The sequence below is a fragment of the Oryx dammah genome, unplaced genomic scaffold, assembly GCF_014754425.2.
Source record: "Oryx dammah isolate SB20612 unplaced genomic scaffold, SCBI_Odam_1.1 HiC_scaffold_25, whole genome shotgun sequence".
NCBI classification, from domain to species: Eukaryota; Metazoa; Chordata; class Mammalia; order Artiodactyla; family Bovidae; genus Oryx; species Oryx dammah.
The window spans coordinates 73009685-73032287 of NW_024070209.1; the positions used below are offsets into that span (position 1 = coordinate 73009685).

Genomic DNA, 22603 nt, shown 5'->3' on the forward strand with positions numbered 1-22603 from the left:
GGGCTCAGAGCAAGTGACAGAGTGACTCTGGTAGTATAACCTGGTGATACAGGTGTCTCAGGCAGATGTAGTGTACGTAGAACCTTGGGTTGGAGAGGCAGAGGTGCTTGGTGAATTCTTGGAGAACAGGGATCCGGTGTTCATAAGACTAGCTACAAAGCTTTTCCATGAGGTTGGCACCTTCTGTCCCTTCCTCCACTCTCACTGAAAACAAGTCCTGCTTCTCCCTTTCAAGTAAGCATGAGCACAGATAGGATAGATTGTCTCAACAGGGAGCCTTGACTACAAAGATGAGCACTTCATTAAAAATCACCAGAAACAGCTATGCAAAGGAGATCGCAGAAGCGTTTATTTTGGACGTAGAATTCATAGAACAAGTGGGACTAGATTTTAAAATTGTGTACTTGAACTCTTGGAGAGATGTGAACAGTTTCTAAAAAATTAGCTATTTTTGACTGTATTGGGTCTTCCTTTCTCTAGTTGTGGTGAGCAGGGGTACTTGGTGCCCTGGTTGTGGTGCTTGGGCTTCTCAGAGTGGTGGCTGCCCTTGTTAAGGAGCACGGGCTCTAGGTGTGTAGGCTTCAGTAGCTGTAGCATATGCTTCCGGCTCTCAGGCTTAGTTGCCCTGTGACGTGTGGGATCTTCCTAGACCAGGGATTGAACCTGTGTCCCCTGCCTCAACCACTGGGCCACCAGAGAAGTTCCAAGCTATTTTATCTACCAGAAATAACTAAGTATTGATTCTGGAATTTAAAAGTTTGATTATCAAAATAAGAAATTCATTAAGTGGGCTGATCATCAGTGTCTATAACTTAAGAGAAGATTTGTGAGCTGGGTACTAGAGCAGAAAATTGTTCTTAAACACATGACGGAAGGACAGAGTAATAGAAAAAAAAAAAAAAAGACATGGAGGATAGACTGAGAAGTGCCATCTAATAACAGTTCCAGAAGGAGGCTAAAGAGAATGCATAGAAGTTATATTTAAAGAAGTAAGAAACCCAATTTCAAGGTGGTTGACCAAACACATTTTCCCACTTACCCTCTGTACCAAGCCCATAGAAATGATAAAAAATTAAGTTTAATAAATTATCTTTGAAGATTGAAAAGAAATGTTCCTGACCTGAAGCCATAAAACATTTTTAAGTGAAGGGGTGTATGTAAAGGAGAAGTTGCAGAACGGAAGTGCTTAACAGTGCCTGTTCGAGGTCATCACTACTACTGAGACCCTGAAGCTCTCTGCTGATTTTGTCAGAAAAGGTTCAACATGAGGCCCCCAGCAAGGAGGCCACTATTGGCTAAGATGGCAAGTGAACAGTCCCATGGGAGATGTTTACATGGTCATGAAAACCCAGAGGGAGCTTAGCACAGTGAAATATAAACAGCAGACCTACACCCTGTGGGTTAGAACAGTCAGAAAGAAACTTTAAAAATAGGTCAGTCTAATTTCCTTAGAGGACCGAGGATAGACTTTCATGCTTAATACAAGAAGTAGAAGTTATGAAACTATAAATAATAATGAAAATGAAGAATACAGTTGTGGAACAAACTCACTAGAGGGGCTGCAGAGCAAACTGGATATAGCTAAAGAACAGATTATTGAACTGAAAGATCAGGGCAAGAAATTCTCCCGGAACCCAGCATCAAGAGATAAGAGTATATAGACAGCATATATGTTTTTGTTTGTTTTTATATCCATTCAGCCAGTCTGTCTTTTAGTTGGAGAGTTTAATCCACTTATATTTAAAGTAATTATTGATATATATGTTCCTGTTGGCATTTTCTTAATTGTTTTTGATTTGTTTTTGTAGGTCTTTTCCTTTTCTTATGTTTCCAGCCTATAGAAGTCATTTTAGCATTTGTTGTAAAGCTCGTTTGGTGATGCTAAATTTTCTTAACTTTTCTTTGTAAAGTTTTTGATGTCTCCATCAATTTTGAATTTTGAGACCCTGCTGGGTAGAGTAATCTTGGCTGTAGATTTTTTTCCTTTCATTACTTTAAATACATCCTGCCATTCCCTATGGCCTGCAGAGTTGAAAGGTCTGCTGTTAACTGTATGGGGTTTCCCTTGTATGTTACTTGTTGTTTTTCCTTTGCTGCTTTCAGTATTTTTTTCTTTGTGTTTAATTTTTGTCAGTTTGATTAATATGTGTCTCAATGTGGTTCTCCTTGAGTTTATTCTGTATAGGACTCTCTGCATTTCTTGGACTTGATTGACTATTTCCTTTCCCATTTTAGGGACGTTTTCAACTATAATCTCTTCAAAAATTTTCTGATTCTCTTTCGCTTCTTCTGGGACCCCTATAATTCAAATGCTGGTACATTTAATATTGTCCCAGAGGTCTCTAAGACTATCCTCAATTCTTTTCATTCTTTTTTCTTTATTCTGCTGTTTAGCAATTATTTCCGCCATTGTATCTTCCAGTTCACTTATCTGTTCTTCTACCTCAGTTATTCTGCTACTGATTCCTTCTAGAGTATTGTAAATTTCAGTAATTGCATTATTTGTCATTGTTTGTTATTTCTTTTAGGTCCTTCTTAAATATGTTAAAAATGGTTCTTGCATTTTCTCCATTCTCTTTTCAAGATTTTGGTCATCTTTACCATCATTACTCTAAATTCTTTTAAAGGTAGTTTGCCTGTTTCCTCTTGTGGTCTTGTGGGTTTTTACCTTTTCCTTCATTTGTACAATATTTCTCTGTCTTTCCATTTTATCTTACTGTGTTTGAGGTCTCCTTTCCCCAGGCTGTAGGGTCTTAGTTCCTTTTGTTCTTGGTCTCTGCCTTCTGTTGGTGATGTTAGTCCAGTGGTTTGTGTAGGCTTCCTGTTGGGAGGGACTTGTGCCTGCATTCTGGTGGGAGGAGGTGAGCTTTTCTCTGATGGGCAGGATTGTGTGGGGTGGTAGGTATTAGGGTGTCTGTGGGAAACCTGTCTGCTGATAATTGGGTTTGTGTTCTTGTCTTGCTTGTTGTTTGGGTGAGGCGTCCTGCCTTGGATGCTGCTGACAATTGGGTGATGCTGGGTCTTGGATACAGGTAGAGGCCTTCGTGGGAGTTCTCACTAATTACTCCCTAAGATCAGGAGTTCTCTGGCAGTCTAGTGTCCTGGACTCAGTGCTTCCTCAGATTCTCAGGGCTGATCTATGATCAGGGAACCAGGATCCCACAAGCCATTTATCAAGGGAATAAAGAGGATTAAAACTAACAAATAAAAAACAAAAAACTAGGAAAAAAAAAGAACCCTAGACAAATGGCAAATGCAATAGCAGGTGGATAGTAACAAAAGCAAAGGAACATATACACACACACACAAACAAAACCAAAGCAGTCCAAAGAAGAGCACAGAGAGTGACCTGGCGGACAAAGGAAATAAAAAATAATACCAACCAGTGCAAAACAACACTAACTGAAACATGAAACAGAGCACAAGACCGAAGCAGAGAGCCAGCTGAGGAGTAAAGCAGAGCAAAGAAAACACGCCAACATGGTGGGGGAAAAAAGAAAAACAACAGAAATGCAGAGTTAAATAGAAGTATTTTAAAAGATTTAAATATATTAAAGAATAACTATGCCAAGAAGAGAACAATAAGAAAAACAAAAAAAGGAAAGGGGGAAAAAAAGGAAAAAAAAAAAAAACAAATCCCACAAAATTGCAAAAAGTCAATGTAGAGGTAGACATATATAGAGAAAATACTAATAAAAAGTGTGATTAAGAAAAAAGTTCTCAAAATCTTAAAGTGCATGCTCCTCAACAGGAGAAGCCACGCCACAGCTACATAAAGAACCACACGCAGCAACAAAGACTCAACACAACCAAAAATAAAGAAGGAAAGAAAATTGAAAAAGAAAATGTAAAGAATCCAGGGACTTCCCTGACAGTCCAGTGGTAGACTCTGCACTTCCAATGCAGGGGGCCTGGAAGGACTGATGCTGAAGCTGAGGCTCCAATACTTTGGCACCTGATGCGAAGAACTGACTCACTGGAAAAGACCCTGATGCTGGGAAAGATTGAAGGTGGGAGGAGATGGGGACAACAGAGGATGAGATGATTGGATGGCATCACTGGCTCAATGGACATGAGTTTGAGTAAACTCCAGGAGTTCGTGATGGACAGGAAGGCCTGGCATGCTGCAGTCCATGGTGTTGCAAAGAGTCAGACACGACTGAGCGACTGAACTGAACTGAACTGGACTGAACTGAACTGGATTCCATCCCTAGTTGGGGAACTAAGAGTCCACATAGTGCATGAAGTGGGAAAAAAAAAAAAAAAAGAAGAATCCAAATGTATTAGATTAATCACTGGTTTTAAGAAATAACAGCAGAATGTCTTCAAGGGGCTGAGGAAATAAATTTGAACTTTAAATTGTATTCTCATCCAAACTATCTTTCAACAGCATGGATACTATAATAACGTTTTTCAGAATATAAGGACTTTGAAAGCCCTTTGCTAAAAGAGCTATTTAAAGATACATTGCAGAAAGAAAATAAATGAACCAAGAAGGGAGTAATGGGATTTAAGAGAAAAAAAAAAGAAGAAGCAGAGAAATCAGAAAAACAATGCTGAATGTAGATAAATATTGGTTGTAAGATATATGATGATTTTTAGTAAGTTGTGACTTAAATCAACAAAAATAGCAACTTGGAATTTGTGGTTAAGGAGAGCAAAAAGGAAATTAGAAGCTAACTATAGCCTTCCATCCCCACTGAAAAATATGCATGCAGGATGAAAAATAATAACAAAACTGAAATGCAGAATTCAACTTGAAGAAAAGTCAGAGAAATTCTTGGCTATCAAAAATTAAATTCCAAATTGTGGTATCCCCAGGATTTATTTGATTGGATACTGAAGTTAGGCCAGTGGTTGGGGTTATTAGTGCCTCTGAGGTATAGAAAATCTACCTTGGGTCTACTCAAGGTGAGTAGAACTGGTACTTTTGTAAAGTTTAAAATTTTAGAAGGGCTGCCTCCTTGTGAAAGAGGGGCTCAAATTACTCCTCTGGCCCAGAGAGAGTACAAATAAGATTCCCCTACAAAAAACAGTCTCCACTAAAGGTGAGCTCATTTTCAAATATTGCAAACTCTATTATAAAGTGATCTACTGTGAAGGAGAATCAGCTAGCACAACATATAGTACCTTTAGGGTGCCAAGGACTTTAGAACATTGTACTTTTTAAAAATTGAGGGGAAAAGTTTAGGAATAGTGACATTTGAAAAAGGAATAAGTCTATGACAAAGGAACAAACTGAACTTCTAGAAATGAAAAATAATAAGGTTATACTCAGTGGAGGGGTTAAATAGCAAATTAAAGACAGCTACAGCAAAAATTAGGAAATAGAAAATAAGTCTGAGGAAATTAACCAGGGTAGAGAATACTGAACACAGATACTGAGAAATGGAAAATGTGAAAGTCCATTGAAGAATTTGAAGGATAGAGTGAAAGATCAACCTAGAATTCCATACCTAGCAAGTCTGTTTAAGAGCAAAGAAAGAATATATATTTTCAGAAAAATTCTCAGTGGGTTTGCCATCAATAGACTCTTGCTAAGGGAACTAACAAAAGCTATGCTTTGGGGGGAAAATGAATTGAAGCAGTAAGAAAGAAATGGTACACGGCAGAGTTAGTAAATGTGAGTCAATTTAAATAAGCACTGTGTGTAAAATAATAATGACTAATAATTTTATTGGTCTGAAAATAAGATGCAGCTGAAGTACTAATCAACCATGCTATGAATATAGTTGAGGCATGATTAGAATGAAAGGATTTTAAGTTACAAGATGAGAGTACAGATACTGACTAAGGTTGTGTAAAATGTTCATGTTAAGTTGCTTAGAGGAGGTCTCTGACTTCTCTGAGGAGGCTTATGTTTCTGCCTGAATCCCCCACCACTGGTGGCTCAGGATGATGTATTCAGAGTAATTTGAAGTGAACGGACAGGAATGGCCTCCAAGACATAAATCCTGAACTTTTTCATTAGGCTGAAGTGCTCCCAAGTGTCGGGGTCTGTAGTCAAGTACCCTGAGGTGAAGACTGTGCTGTGCAAGAAATTAGCTTGAGGCTGGTTGAGAATATAGTCATCAAAAAACTTTCAGAATATCTTAGTGCCTGGTCCACAGTTATCTGTATCCTTGCAGCTGCCCTCAGTTGGAGGTGTCCCCACCCCTACTCAGCCAAGTGCCCCCTTCACGATCCCCAGTGTAGTTCTTGCATCTCCAGTCTGTTCCTGACTTTTTGCAAGGAAGTCTCACTGCCTTGGGTGATCTCTCTGATCCCTTGTATGTTCTCTTACGTTTGCTTGGCAGAGGGCTGTGTTGTACTGTGAAAAAATTAAGACAGGCCTATTTATATGAACTATAGTTTCTGTACCTATAATATTGAGACTGTTAATATCTAATTCATAAAACACTGGGAAGGTTAAATGAGCCTCTGAATGTGTGCAAAGCCCCTCTTAGATAACATGACACTAAATTCTCAGTAAACGTTACTTCCTTTCAGACAAAGAAAAAAAAGCAACCACCAGAAGAGTCTGCTCGGAGAGTATATAATTGCCCAAAAAAGGAAAACAAAATGAGAAAGGTAAAGCCTAAAAAGTAATTAAGGAAAAAAATAAAAGGAAGAAACTAAAATAATAACAGGCTATAGAAACAAATCCAAATATATTAGTAATCGGTGAACTAACTAAAATTTTCAGATAAAAAGCAACGATTGTCAAGTGGATATTTTTTTAAAAATTGGCTGTATGCTATTTATAAGAAACAGCAAAAATATAAAAAATATATACACAAAGTTGAAAGTTAAGGATAAAAAAAGCAGAAAATTAACACTGCTATATGTTATAGATGAAAGTTGTTAAGAGAGTAACTGCTATACATTCACATTACAAGGAAAAAACATTTTCTTTTATTTTGTATCTATATGAGGTGATAAATGTTCGCTAAACTTATTGTGATAATCAATTCATGATGTATGTAAGTCAAATCATTATGCTCTGCATCTTAAAGTTACACAGTGCTGTATGTCTATATATCTTAGTAAGAAAGAAGGAAAAAAAAGACACACCAAGCTAAGAACTCACCAAAGAAACATGGTGAAACTTTATTAACCTCAGAAAATAGATTTCAGGGCAAAATAGATCTCATAGATTTCATTTCATGAGAGATTAAAATGATGTATTTTATGTTATGTATATTTTATTATAGTAAAAAAAAAATCTTCACCAGAGGTAAAGTTTACAAAAGATAAACAGATGAAATCAACAGCTATATATATACAACAGCATGAATATGCAACTTCTAAACAAGATTGCTTTCCAAAACTGAGTCAAGATAGAATAAAAACTGTAAATATTAGTATAATCATTAAAGAATTTGAATTAGTAGCTTAAAATATTTATACAAAGGAAACAACCAGTCCTGAACAACTTTACCTAAGTTTCAACTTTCAAAGAAAGAAATTCAGTGTTATAAAAATTTCCCAAAGTCTAGAAAAAAAAATGAGCCCTCTGATTTCATTTTTAAGGCCAGAATTATCTTGGTACCAAAATGTTACGAGGACAAGAAAGGAAAATTACAGGCTGTCCTAATGAACACGAATAAAAGCCTAAACAAAATAAGAAACTTAGCTCTGTAGTGTATCCAAAAGATCATGACCACTCTTGCTTTATTCTCGTTTAACATGGAAAGATGGGCTTCCCAGGCGGCTCAGTGGCAAAGAATCTGCCTGCCAAGAAAGAGATGTGGGTTCAATCCCTACGCTGGGAAGATCCCCTGGAGCAGGAAATGGCAGGAAATGGCAACTCACTACAGAGGAGACTGGCAGGCTACAGCCCATAGGGTCTCAAAAGAGACGACTGAGCGAGTAAACAACAAGAGATAGATTATTATAACTTAATCGTATTCATAGATTGATGGGTTAAATCTGTGTAATCAATAAGTAGTTATTAAGATCCCATATTCATTAATAATTTAAACATTTACACACATTGTACCTTAGTAATCTAGGGGTAGAAGAATTCCCTTAACCTAATATAGTATATTTATAAAAACATAATATCCATTATATTTACTGATGAAATACCAAGAGTATTTCTTTTAAGATTGAAAACAAAACAAGGAGGCTTGCTATTACTTCTATTCAACATTTTCTTAGAGGTCCTAAGCAGCATAGAAAACAAGGAAAACAGATAAAAGGCATTTTAATTGAAAGGAAACAAGTTACTCTTATTTAATGGTGACTGTCAGTACAGAAAGACTGAAAGAATCTCCAAATAAATCATTAGAATAAAGCAGGGACAGTAAAAGTAAAAATAGATAAATCAGACTACATCAAAATTAAAAACTCCTGTGTATCAGAGGACACATACATAGTGAAAAGGGAAACTATAGAAAGGGGGGAGATATTTACATATGATATATTTGATAAGGGGCTCATATCCAGATTATGTAAAGAACTCCTATAACTTAAGAAGAAAAAATAGAGCAAACAACCCATTAAAAAATGGGTAAAGGAACTGAATAGATGTTTCTCCAAAGATGATTTATAAATGACCAGTATACTTAACACTGTTTAACCGTATATTTAAAAATGGTCAAGATGGTAAATTTTATTTCCATCAGAATCCCAGCAGGGCTTTTTTGGGGTGTGTGGTAAATGACTGATGGTAAAATTTAAGTGGAAGTGTGAAGGGTCAAGAAAAATGAAGACTCTCCTAATGAGGAATGAAAGTTATGAAAACATACGTGGAAGCCGTAACTGCTAAATTATCGAGACTGGTATAGGTTAAGGAATAGAGTGTCTGTCTTGTAAGAGAAGAATGGGTTGTTTATTAAATGATCCTGAGGCAATTGATTATCCATATTGGATTATTTCCTTATACATAGAAAAAAATCAGTTCTAAGAAGATTCAAATCTAAAAATGAAAGATAAAAACTATAAAATAATGAAGACACTTGGCAGGATACCTTTATGACCTCAGGGAGGGGCATATTTCATAAAATACAAAGGCACAAAGTATGAAAGAAAAATTCATAAATTGGGGCTGCTGTATATTTTAAGATGACTGATCATCAAAAACAACAGAATGAAAAAGATAGACCTTAACATGAAAGTTGTTTGTAAGATATACCTTTTGTAAGGTTAAAATGCAAAATATATAAAAAACTCTTAGACATCAGTAAGAGAGAGACTCTTACAAATCAGTAAGTGAAACACTGTCCCAGAGACAGGAACAAGCATTTCACAGATGAAGAACCACAGTGGCTCATAAACACGGGAAAAGATGCCCAGTCTTTCTAGTAATAAGGAATTGCAAATTAAAACCACAATAACATTTATCACCCACCAGATTGGTGAATGTTAGAATGTCTAACTGTAACCAGGGTTGACGTTAATGTAGAGAGAATCTCTTACACAGCCAATGGGAGAGGAAATTAGTGTAACCGCTTTATAAAAGCAAGTTGGCAGTGCCAAGTAAAATTGAATGTGTATAACTTATGACCCAATAATTCTTAGGAATAACTCTTAGGAAATTCTTTTACATGGTCACCAGGAGACATGGACAAGAAAGTTTTATAGCAGCATTGTGATGGAAAGGGAAAAAAATGAAACAACCCAAATGTTCATCAGCGCTGGAATGATTATATAGATTATGATGTAATTGAGCAAAGAAGTACAATCAAACAGTTAAAAAAAAGAATGAATACAGATCAATTGTAACATAATTTTGAGTAAAAGAAGTTGCATAAAAATATATGTGTAAGCCTATATAGGTTTTTAAGCATGTATTAAATAAATCACACATTTTTTATAATACACAATTGCTGAAATAGTAAAATAAGCAAACAGTACAGAATCCAGGATACTGATAACCAAGAAAGGAGCAGGTGTGGTGGGAATGGGCTGTCTTAGATGAGGGCTCACAGCCAGGCTTCCAAGTGATGGTAATGGTCTGTTTCTCAGACTGTAAGATAGGGGGTAGATGGGTATTTCACATTTTAGAGCATACACAGCCATTTTATATGGTTTTGATGTATTTTTTAAAAATGTAACCAGTAACATTTTTAAGAGATGATGGGAAATGTTTTGAAATTAGTTAAAGTGGATTAAGGTATTGAAAATGCACAAAGATTGAAAATCATCACCTAGGAGTGTTTGGAGGAGATTTAATTTTCTAGGTTAAGGCCTCCCCCTATATCAGTGTTAGGGTTCAACTGAGAGGAAAGGTATAAAAAACGGTCAGAACTTCTCGGGCCTGGAGCTTAAATGAAGTGTGGGGGTCACCAGTCCCTACACCTGGATTGCTTTTCCTCCTCCCTCACTCCCTGTACTTCTGTAAACGTTTAGTGACTGACTGCCAAGTCCTGGGCATTGTACTAGGGGCCAAGTAGTCAGAAGAGGTAATGTCTCTGTCTTGGCAATTATAGTAATGGTAGTTTTCAAACTTTTTTTTTCTTTAAGTTTTCAAACTTTTGCTCACAGGCTTTGTAAATCTTAGTTTCCTAATCAGACTCCACAGTGAAATCACTTCATGGCCATATTATAATTCACTGTTTAAGATATTTTTAAGGAAGTCATTTACTTACCTTAATTTACAATTTAATTGAAAGTGTTGGCCCTCCCAGGTGGTGCAGTGGTGAAGAATCCACTTGCCAATGCAGGAGACACCTGAGATATGAGTTCAATCCCTGGGTTGGGAAGATCCCCTGGAGTAGGAAATGGCAACCTACTCTAGTATTCTTGCCTGGAGAATCTCATGGACAGAGGAGCCTGGCAGGCTGCAGTCCATGGGGTCACAAAGAGGCGGACACAACTGAGCAACTGAGCTCACACACCCACCATCTCCCATAGTTTGCTCAAATTCATGTCCATTGAACTGGTGATGCCATCCAACTATATTCTCTGTCTCCCCCTTCTCCTTCTGCCCTCAATCTTTCCCAGCATCAAGGTCTTTTCTGATGAGTTGTCTCTTCACATCAGGTGACCAAAGTATTGGAGTTTCAGCTTCAGCATCAGTCTTTCCAGTGAATATCCAGGGTGGATTTCCTTTAGGATTGACTGATTTGATCTCTATGCTGTCCAAGGGACTCTTAAGAGTCTTCTCCAGCACCACAGTTTGAAAGCAGGTCCAGCTCTCACATCCATACATGACTATTGGAAAAACCATAGCTTTGACTAAACACACCTTTGTTGACAGTGATATCTTTGCTTTATATATATATATATATATATATATATATATATGTTTATTTCCAGTCTTTTTCTCCTTCCCATACACATCAAGGATCTCTTGATGTACTCTGTTTGGAATTGGCTTTGCTGTATTGATTTAATCTTTCTATCTATATTTTTGAGGCTTGAACTGGGATCTAACCTTAAACCTTGACTTGGAGCAGTGTTTTTGAAAGCACAGCAAGCATGCTGCTAGAGAATATTAAGTGGTGGGAAGGGAAACATTTTTCATTTTAACAGTCTTATTTTAATGTTTATTGTAAAATAGACACATGAAACCTGTGATTTCATGGCTGTTATTACTCAGGATGCAACTAACATAGTCTATGTGATATCCCGTCTCACGTAGAGTGCGTGAATTAATGGCCCAGGGTGTTCTCAGATGTAGCAAAAAAACCACAGAATAAATCCATGGATTACAGGCGTAGTGTTTAGTTGTAAAGGTGAGTTAAGATATCTCTGGTGTCTTCTAATGGTCCCCTACTCATATCATAACTCTAAAAAAAAAATTAAGCTTCTGTGGTTTAGTCAGGAAAAAGCAATCTAGAAAATTCATCTAAGCAAATAATTTATTCAAATAACATCTTCTGTTGTAGGTCAGGTTCTGGAAATACACAGATAAATAAAATGTAGATCCTACCCTTCAAAAGCACTAGCCTAACAGATAGGCAAGTACAGTGTAGTATTGGAAGAGTGCAACAGTGGAAGTGTGTACTTGTCAAGTGGGTAACTTGGAAGAGTGGGCTCTGACTTAGGGTGCAGTGAGGGAGGTCTTCAGAGAGAAAGGAAGACTTGCAAACAAGCAGTCTTGAGAAATGAGCAGAAAACTTACAATGAAATAGATTGGGAAAGGGAGATCTCAGAAAGGCACAGGCCAAGGTACAGATTAACGAGCAGCTTGTTCATGCTGATGTGGAGTGAAAGGTGAGGACAGAGTGGAGCCAGATATGAAAGCGCCTGTGTGGGAATAGGGTCGTGTGTCTTTATATCTTCATTTATAAATGACTGTTAGCCTTCGAAAGGTTTCAAGCAGAAGACTACATGATGTCTGGGGCAGTGTAACAGATGGAGCAGAGAAGGGGAAGTCAGGATACATATAGCTACTCTCTGGGCAGAGAGAGCAGTTCTGGGGTAGTTCAGAATTTCTGCTTTGTTTAACTTCATATAATTTTCAGAAAATTTGATTACATATAGATTTTTCCCCCAGAATTTAATGTGTTCAAGGAGGCTCAAGGAGTCTATTATAAACAAGGTATTAAGTAACTTTCCCTATATATTCTTAAAGGTAAATAGATTTTGGCTTATTTTATGTTAAAATACCGGCTCCCAAGGTGACTCAGCAGAAAAGAATCAAGAAGATCCCCTGGAGGAGGGCATGGCAACCCAGTCTAGTATTATTGCGTGGAGAATCCCATGGACAGAGGAGCCTGACGGGCTACAGTCCATGGGGTTGCAAAGAGTCAGACACGACTGAAGCAACATAGCACACACGCATGCATGTTAAAATACATGCAGGCTGGGAATTCCCTGGTAGTCTGTGGTTCAGGACTCTTGCACTTTCACTGCCAAGGGCAGTTTGATCCTTGTTCAGGAAGCTAAGATCCCGCAGGCTGTACAGTATGGCTAAATAAATAAATAAAAATAATGCAGGCAGGATATTAAATTAAGTGGAGATGTGCTACTGATGAGACACAGCTGCAAACAAATTCTGTTTTCCAGTTAAAGCGGTACATATGGTAACACACTGCAGAGGCAGAAGAATGAAATATTTAAACTTTTTTTGCAACTAGTATCCTGCCAGGAAAATCTCAGACAACAATATTATTTAAAGGGAATTGAGTGGACAATAAAGTAAGTTTATAAAGAGCTTCCTTTAAATATGGGTTTTGTATTCTACATACCTTAGTTGTGGCATATTGTTTACTCTTATTCGTATTTACTGTCACACCTTAGGCCTGCTAGTCTTCGGATTTGCTGTGTATTGTTCTGCCTTCCCAAGAAATGTATTAGCATGCCAACTTCTTTCTGTACCTTCGGCATGTCATGATTTGGAGTCAAGGATCTGATACTGATTGCACTCGCTTGGGTCTGTGTCCACGGCCAGCCCCTTAACACCAAATATTCTGTTTCACGTTCATTTGGAGGATAGTCTCTTAAAATCTCTGGGGATGTGGGTTGGTCAGCTAATTTGCTAACATTCGAGAGTTATGAGCTCAGCATTCCCATAACCTTTTAGTATTTTAGTCCAGCAAAAATTTCTGACTCTGACCAGGGAATTAACTAGAGCGTCTTACCAGAATAATCCAGAAGCAACAAAAGAGGCAGTTCCTGCAAAGGGCACATAGACATGTTCAAAAGGAACGTTGACACTGACGGGGTAGTGTGACTGCGTAGTGGAAATGAGGGGGTCAGAAACGAAGGGCCACAAACGACCTTGGAACAGCTGTAGATTCCTTTCTGCAAGGCTCTCTAGTGTTCACCATAATGCAGATTAGCATGTATTTGAAAAGATATTTTCAAAAGCTCTTGTCATTAAGTTAACATTCTTTCTCGTTCTTTTGAAAATTCAATTCCTATTTCCTTATTTTCTGCTTTGACACAGAAATCCCCTGCAAAGAAGCTGAGCCATGCAATTAGTAAATCCTTGGGGTGTGTACCCACCAGAGAACCCCCGCATCCTGTTTTTCCTGAGCAACCAGAGAAACCACTTGACCTTGCAAATATAGTGTAAGTATATACCTGGAGCAAGATGTGCATTATACTGAAATGGATACCTTGCTGAATTCTTTTGGGTCAGAACTGACTACAGCTAACATGAATGTTTAACGTTGTGGTTTTTACTTTACTTTTGGGGATCTTAATACTTCAGGCTTTCAGCACCTTAAATCACTGTAATATCTACATGGAAACCTAGCTCCTGAGCCCTGAAACCTAAGTAATATAGGAATCTCCATCAGAAAATTAACAGATTACAAGTAATTATTATACTGGGTTTAACAAGGGCGCCTTTTGTTATTTGTGTTCTTTTCAGCAGTAGGGATCTTTTCTCTACAACAATTAATGACCACTGAGATTTTAAAGGTAATTTAGACAACTTGAAAATGAAAATCAACAAAAAAAAAGAAAAGAAAATCAACCTCATTTGTTCTTTTCGTATTGAGAGAAAATTAGAAAACACAGACTGTACAGGGACCAGTTTCATGGAAGACCATTTTTCCACGGGACGAGGTGGAGGGTGGGGTGGGCATGGTTTTGAAATGATTCATGTGCATTACATTTATTGTGAACTTTATTTCTATTATTATTGCATTGTGATACATAATGAAATAATTACACAGCTCACCATCATTCGGAGTTAATGGGAGCCCTGATCTTATTTTCCTGCACTCAGATCCCTCACACGCACAGTTCATGTGGGGTTTGTGCTCCTATGAGAATCTAATGCTGCTGCTGACCTGGCAGGAGGGAGCTCAGGATGTAAGGCAAGAGATGGGGAGTAAATACAGATGAAGCTTTGCTGGCTCGCCTGCCATGCAGCCCGGTTCCTCACAGGCCACGGACCAGTACGAGTCCTAATAGATAGCTCCATATCGCTAAATAATGTATTCAGAGCACCATTTCTTGGCTTATCCATTTTGGACATGTTGAATTCCTTCTGTGGTGTAGAGGACCAACCTCATTTATAGCTCTGCATATCAACGCCATCCCAGCTTTTCATTATTCTATCACCATTTAAAAAATTGTTTACCGTTGTAATCTTGAATGTAACTCTTAAACTTCTATTTCTTATAACTTCTTTTGACTTCCACTATGTAACTTCTGTCCGCTTCTCCCTTCTTTTGCCTCCTAACTTCTATCATCTATGCCATTACTCTTACATTGTCAAAGCTAGTAATAGTTCTGTTCTCTCCTGTGATCATGACTAAGTCTTCTGAGATTTATTAAGGGCTCAGTCTAAAAGTTGAAAACCACATAACAGCACTTTTAGTTAATTCCATTCATGACAAAATTGAGCTGGGTGCTGTCATTCTGGGTACCTTTTGTTCAGTTCCAGCGTCATGGTCCCTGTGCCGTTCTCGTTGGAGTTCAGTGGGATCCTCTTTCTTACCATGGATTGCTCAAAAGGGTGCCTCTTGGCTTTATAGCTGGACTGACTTTCTTGTACTGTTTCTGAGGTGGTTTTTCCTTCAGTGTTCCATTGTTTTCTTCTTCCTGTGGAAAAAAAATACGCTTTTCTCCCACTGTGTTTCATAGTGGATTTTACCTATTGTGTGTAATCCACTGTTTGATTAAATTTATTAACCTTTTCTCTTTTAGGTTAGTGTTTTTTATTTGAATTAAAAAAAAAATCTTGCCTGCTCCAACACTGTAGTGATTTTTTTCTCTCTTTTTAAGTTTTAAAGATGTCCCTTTTATATATGTCTTTAATTCATCTGGAACAGATTTTTAGTGTGTAGTGTGATGTAGAATATCCAATTCTCTTTCTCTCTTTGCATTTGAATAACTTGTCTCAAGGCCATTTGTTGGATAATCTATCATTTCCCCACTTAACTACAATGCCATCATTGTCATAAATGAAGTTTCCAAATACGTACGTCTGATTTCTGGGCTCTTTATTCTGTTCCTTTGGTCGAAATGTCTATCACTATGCCAATATCATGCTATCTTAATTGCTGTAAGGGATTAAGTCATCTTCTTTTTTAGGGATGTCTTGTCTATTCTTTGCCCTTTGCTCTTTCATATAAATTTGAGAATCAGCTTATTGAGTCCCTCGTAAAATTTTGATCAGAGATTTATTGACTGTAAAGATCAAATTTGGGAGAACAGACATCTTTACAATATTGTCTTCCATTCCATGAATGCATTATGTCTTCCCACTTATTTGAATATCCTTTTGTGCCATTTAGTAAAGCTGTATAATTTTTCCTCAGAAAGGTCTTGTATATGTTTAATTCTTGTGTACTTTGCATTTGTTGTTGCTGTTGCAAATGGTGCCTTTTTTTCCTACAGTTATTTTGAGATATAATTTATATGCAATAAAATGCTCCCACTTTAAGTGTACAATTCAATGGTTTTTGGCAAATGTGTACAGTCATGCACATGGTATCTTTTTTGAATTATGTTTCTTAACAGTCTGTTGCTGGTATATGGAAACACACATTGCTTTTGTATTTTAATCCACTAGATAGTCATCTTGCATAACTTGCTTGTAATTCTAGCAATTTGTACTCAGATTCTTTTGGATTTTTCTATAAATAATTGTATCACCTGCAAATAATGATTACTTTTTTGCTTCCCTCTCATTCTTTATACTTTCAAATATAATCATACTGTTTTCTTTTCATTTTATTGTGCTGGCTAGTGCCTCCAGTGCAATATTGTATAGAAGTGGTTTGATAGGCACTCTTGCATTATTAGTAATACCAAAGCTAGTGCTTTCAGCATTCATTTAGTATATTCTTTGATGTAGGTTTTTTGTAGAAGCTGTTTATCAGATAAAAGAGGTTCCCTTTTATTCCTATTTTGCTAAGAGTGCTTTCTTTTTGTCATGAATGATGTCAAATTTTATCAAAGACTTTCTGCATTAATATGATAGCCTGAGTTTCTTTATTCTATTAATATGGTGAATTACATTAATTTTTTAAAAGAACCCTACGTTCCTGGATTAAACATAAGTTGACCCTCCTTTTAATACACTGCTAGATTTCACTTACTAATATTTTGTTTAGCTTTTTTTCTATGTTTATGAGTTAAGTTGTCCTGTTATTTCTCTTGATTTTTTGGTTTGTTTTTAGGATAAAATTTGGCCAGTTTGTTATCTTAGAAAGTCGAGGAGCATTCTCTTTTTTTATTTTTTTGGAAGAGCTTGTTTAAGATTGGAATTATTTCCTCCTTGTTTTTGGTAAAACTCACCAATGAAGCTATCTGTGCTTAAACCCTTCTTTGTGGAAAGATTTTTTAACTGTTAATTCCACTTTAAAAAGCAGTTATAAGACTATTTTCATTTTGTATTCCTTTACGAGTCATTTTGGAACATTTTATAGATGTAGGGATTTGTCAATTCCATCTAAATTTTTAAAGTTATTGGCACAAAGTTTATAATATTTTATCAACAATATTTGTGCTAATATCTTTTTTATCCCTACTCTCACATATTTATTTTTTTCCTTGAAAAATCTTGCCATAAGTTTATCCAATCTGGTAGGCTTCCAGAAGACCACGTTTTGGTTTTTATTATTCTTTTGTTATATGTATTATATTTAATTTTTTTCATTTATTTCTTATCTTTATTATTTCTTTTGCTAAAGCTTGTTTGGGTTTATTTTGCTTCTCTTTTCCTAACTTATTTTAAGATATGGTTCGCTTACTCCTGGGCTTCCCTGGGGGCTCCGATGGTAAGGAATCTGCCTGCAGTGCAGGAGACCTGGGTTCCGTCCCTGTTTCAGGAAGATCCCCTGGAGACAGGAATGGCTACGCACTCCAGTATTCTTGCCTGGAGAATTCCAAGGACAGAGAAGCCTGGTAGGCTACAGGTCATAGAGTCGTAAAGAGTCGGATACAACTGAGCTAACACACTAGCTTACTCATTTCAAGTCCTCCCCCTTCCCCAATGTAAGCATTTAAGACTATACATTTCTCTTAACACTCCCTGAGTAATGTCCAAATTTTGTTATGTAATTTTTTATTGTTTAGTTATAAATATTTTCTAAGTTGTTAGGATTTCTTCTTTGAGAAGTATAATGAATGTCTTAATTTCCAAATGTATGAGGGTTTTCTAGTTGCCTTTTTGTTATTAATTTCTAATTTAATCTCATTTTGGTCTGAAAAATCTTTATTATTCACTTCTGTCAAATTGTTGAGATATGTTTATTTAGTATAAGATCAAATTGTTATTATGTTCCGAGTTATATGTATGTATATATCCCCTCTTTCTCAGATTTCTCTCCCATCTAGGTCACTGCAGAGCTCAAATCATCCCATTCCCTGTGAATAGCAATTCTTACTGCTTGCTGAAATTTAAATTTTCCATTCATTTAGCAGATATTTATTGAGGACCTTCCAGGTACCATGCAAGGTGCAAGTAGTAGTCACACAGTACTTTCTTTATATACAAATAAGTTTGAGTGACAGTGAGGAAACCAGTTTTATAACATAAAACTCCTCTTTTCCTGAGGAAAGAGTTACAAGTATACATAACTCAAAAGATGAGAAAACTGTGAGGGGTGGGCTGCTATACATTTATAATTGTGATCAGGAAAAAGAAAAGGTTGCTGTTTTGCATGAAGGTAAGGATGAGGGTAGCTCCTGCATTTAAAAGCTTAAAGTCAATAAAATATTTATTTGGATAAGATCATGATTATTTTAATCGTTGTTTTACTGTATTAATTTAGAAGAGTCTTGTTTTGGACGAAGAATAAGACCATTTTCTTGCACTTCAGGAGTCCTTTACACATTGTAGGTATTATTTTCAAAACAGTTAGATTGTTTATATTTGTTTTACTCCTGATCAGTCATCCTGGTTTGAATGAATGCTGTCTTCCAAGGGGGTTGAGAGTTGGGAATAGGATCTAAGGGACTGGATGATCAGTATACTTGAGCCTTTCCCTTGGTCACTAATTAAACATTTTGCAAGTAGATTCACACTTTATAGTTGTTTCTTACATAGCATGCTTATTTGCTCACAATTTTTGAAAAAGAGAGAGGGGGCATGTTAGAATGCATGTTTCTCTATTTCTCCTTCTCAGAGTAGAAAATAGAGTGTCTTACTGAAGTTTTAGTTTAATGGTCAGATTTTTTTCTGTATGTTTTCTGGCTTTCATTTTATATTTAAAATTAATGTTCTCAGTTCAAAATTATAAAAATACCTGTCAATAAATTTCTTATTCCTATATTTTTTTCCTTTTTTGATGTTGCTGCCATGAGATATTTTGCTAGGAATTTAAGTTTATTTTTTTCAAAACAGAGAGCCACTTGTTCCACCCCTATTATTTTCCTGTTGACTCTGTTGCAATTTTAATTGTGCCTTCCTTTTGACAATTGATACTCACCTTGAAATCTCTGAGAAATAATATTTGTATAAATCACACATTAGTCCTAATATATAAAGTAATTCTCTAACAGGATATCTTTCCCTTATGGCCTGTCTTTATCTTGTTGGTAGGTTAAGAAAGGGTTTGGTGAAGAGTAACATTTACAGCAAAGTCTGAAAGATAAATAGAGATTAGGTACATGGAAGGCAGAGGGAGGAGCATTTCCAGCAGAGGGGGAGCAGGAGAACAGCGAACAAGAGGAAGGCTGCAAAGGTAGGCAAAGGCCCCCTGAGATTTGGGACATTATCCCAGATTCATGGACCAGCTGAGAGATGATGGTGGTTTGGATTGTCTTGGTGGTAATGGAGATGGAGAAAAGTTTGTAAACGTTAAAAAAAAAACTTAGGTTTTACCATTAAATGTTGAGAAATAAAATTAAAACTCCAGTGAAAATTTGGAATAGAAATTGAGATTAAATTTATTTTAATGTTAATTGCATGTTTTATTGTTGGCTCAGGATAGAGATTCTCACATCATCACAAATTTGAGATTGAAGATTGGATATTTATTGAGCACCCAGTGTTCCGAGCTCTTTGTTCACCTCTTTCATGTACTTTACTTCATTTAACCCTCACAGCAACCTTTGCATTCATTTAACCCTCACGGCAACCTTTGCACTACATATGGCATTAACCTGTTACATATAAGTAAACAGAATCAGGGAGGTTGTGTGACCTGCCTGACATCACACAATGGCAAAGTGCTGGAGTTGGGACTAAAATCTGGGGCTCTGGAACTTCTTGCCTACTCTTCTTTCCTAGTTTTCTAACATGCTGACCTAGTAAGAAATTGTTACTGTAGAAATATGGTAATTGACCCATTGTTTGAACCTGGTGGTTAGGTTTAGAATCAAGAAAGAACATTGAGTAGCTGTAACTAGGTTGGTTGGAAAGTAGAAGGGAGGCAGTGTAATGTGACAGAAGGAAAACTACACTAAAACTCAAGAGACATCAATTTACTTTTCTGTAAAATGGTGATAATAAAACTCATCTTAATTATCTCAGGATATTGTTTAAGGATAATGTGTCTGAAAGTGCTTCTAAGAGGTTCAGTTCAGTTCAGCCGCTCAGTCGTGTCTAACTCTTTGCAACCCCATGAATTGCAGCACGCCAGGCCTCCCTGTCCATCACCAACTCCCGGAGTTCACTCAGACTCATGTCCGTCAAGTCAGTGATGCCATCCAGCCATCTCATCCTCGGTCGTCCCCTTCTCCTCCTGCCCCCAATCCCTCCCAGCATCAGAGTCTTCTCCAATGAGTCAGCTCTTCTCATGAGGTGGCCAAAGTACTGGAGTTGCAGCTTTAGCATCATTCCTTCCAAAGAAATCCCAGGGCTGATCTCCTTCAGAATGGACTGGTTGGATCTCCTTGCAGTCCAAGGGACTCTCAAGATCTTCTCCAACACCACAGTTCAAAAGCATCAATTCTTCGGCACTCAGCTTTCTTCACAGTCCAACTCTCACATCCATACATGACTACTGGAAAAACCATAGCCTTGACTAGATGGACCTTTGTTGGCAAAGCTATGTCTCTGCTTTTGAATATGTTATCTAGGTTGGTCATAACTTTCCTTCCAAGGAGTAAGTGTCTTTTAATTTCATGGCTGCAGTCACCATCTGCAGTGATTTTGGAGCCCCCCAAAATAAAGTCTGACACTGTTTCCACTGTTTCCCCATCTATTTCCCATGAAGTGATGGGCCCGGATGCCATGATCTTCGTTTTCTGAATGTTGTGCTTTAAGCCAACTTTTTCACTCTCCTCTTTCACTTTCATCAAGAGGCTTTTGAGTTCCTCTTCACTTTCTGCCATAAGGGGGGTGTCATCTGCATATCTGAGGTTATTGATATTTCTCCCGGCAGTCTTGATTCCAGCTTGTGCTTCTTCCAGTCCAGCATTTCTCATGATGTACTCTGCATATAAGTTAAATAAGCAGGGTGACAATATACAGCCTTGACGTACTCCTTTTCCTATTTGGAACCAGTCTGTTGTTCCATGTCCAGTTCTAACTGTTGCTTCCTGACCTGCATACAGATTTCTCAAGAGGCAGGTCAGGTGGTCTGGTATTCCCATCTCTCTCAGAATTTTCCACAGTTTATTGTGATCCACACAGTCAAAGGCTTTGGCATAGTCAATAAAGCAGAACTAGATGTTTTTCTGGAACTCTTGCTTTTTCCATGATCCAGCGGATGTTGGCAATTTGATCTCTGGTTCCTCTAAGAGGTTAGGATACTGTAAATACTGTATTCTAAACTTTCAGAATAAAGTAGGTCTTGTCATAAAAATGTACATTCCACAAAGCCTGGAGCAGTCGTCTTTGTTTTCACTGAGTTCTCAGTGCCTAAAATAGTGCCTGGAACATGGTAGGCGTTTAAAATGCATTGAATTACTGCGTGACACTGAACATCTACGCCTTGCCCCTTGTTTGTTTTTCCTTCAGTAAATAGCATAGGTTACAGACCTGCAGTTCCCAAGACTTCCTCTAGATGTCAGGCATATTTCCTCCATGGGGCCATTGTATTTCTTTTCTGGCGAGTTGAGAATATTAAGTAAACAATATTTTTCAAATAAATCTCAAACAAACAATTTATTTATCATTAGCACAGTAACAAGTTTCCTTCTAAGTCTTTGAGAGAAATTAATTGTTTTTTTTGGTCAGAACATTTTTGTGAAACTTTTAGTGCTTGATGTCTCTGATAAACTTTGTGCTAGCCTAATTCAAGCAGTTGGCTGATGCTTAGCATCTAATTATCTAACCACATAATCCTTATATCTAATTTCTTTAATTAGTAGTTCATCACCATTACATTTGAGTTTGTGGTTATTTGTTTCTGAGAGAAAGCAAAACTTCTGATGTTGGCTTGGTAGGTTTGTTCTAAATTCCAGCAGGGAAGGGCAGGACTGGTGTCCCACTGGATAACCTGTGACTAATCTGTTGTCTTAAACAGCAGTCTGCAGACTACAGCCCACAGGCTAAATCTAGCCTGTCATCTGTTTTTTTATGGCCCATGCTTTTTTAAGAATTTTTAAAAAATATTTTTGAATGAATAGTTGAAGAGAAATAAAAAGAATATTTTGTGAAAGTTATATGAAATTCAAATTTCAGTGTCCATAAATAAACTTTTATTGGGACACAGCCATGCTAATTCATTTTGTTGTTGTTGTTTAGTCGTTAAATCATGTCCAACTCTTTTCAACCCCATGAACTGTAGCCCTCCAGGCTCCTCTGTCCATACATTTCCCAAGCAAGAATACTGGAGTGGGCTGCCATTTCCTTCTCCAAGGGATCCTCCTGACC

General features: G+C 37.1%; 1 protein-coding gene across 14 annotated transcripts in view; it reads left to right on the forward strand.

Annotated features, from left to right (window-relative positions):
* DTNB (dystrobrevin beta) overlaps positions 1-22603 on the forward strand; it is a 238612-nt gene that overhangs the window by 104653 nt on the left and 111356 nt on the right. For all 14 annotated transcript variants that reach the window (XM_040224496.1, XM_040224497.1, XM_040224500.1 and 11 more), the window contains exon 9: positions 13823-13947. In XM_040224496.1, coding sequence (XP_040080430.1) covers positions 13823-13947 — 125 coding nt within the window. The remainder of the gene's footprint in view (positions 1-13822; positions 13948-22603) is intronic.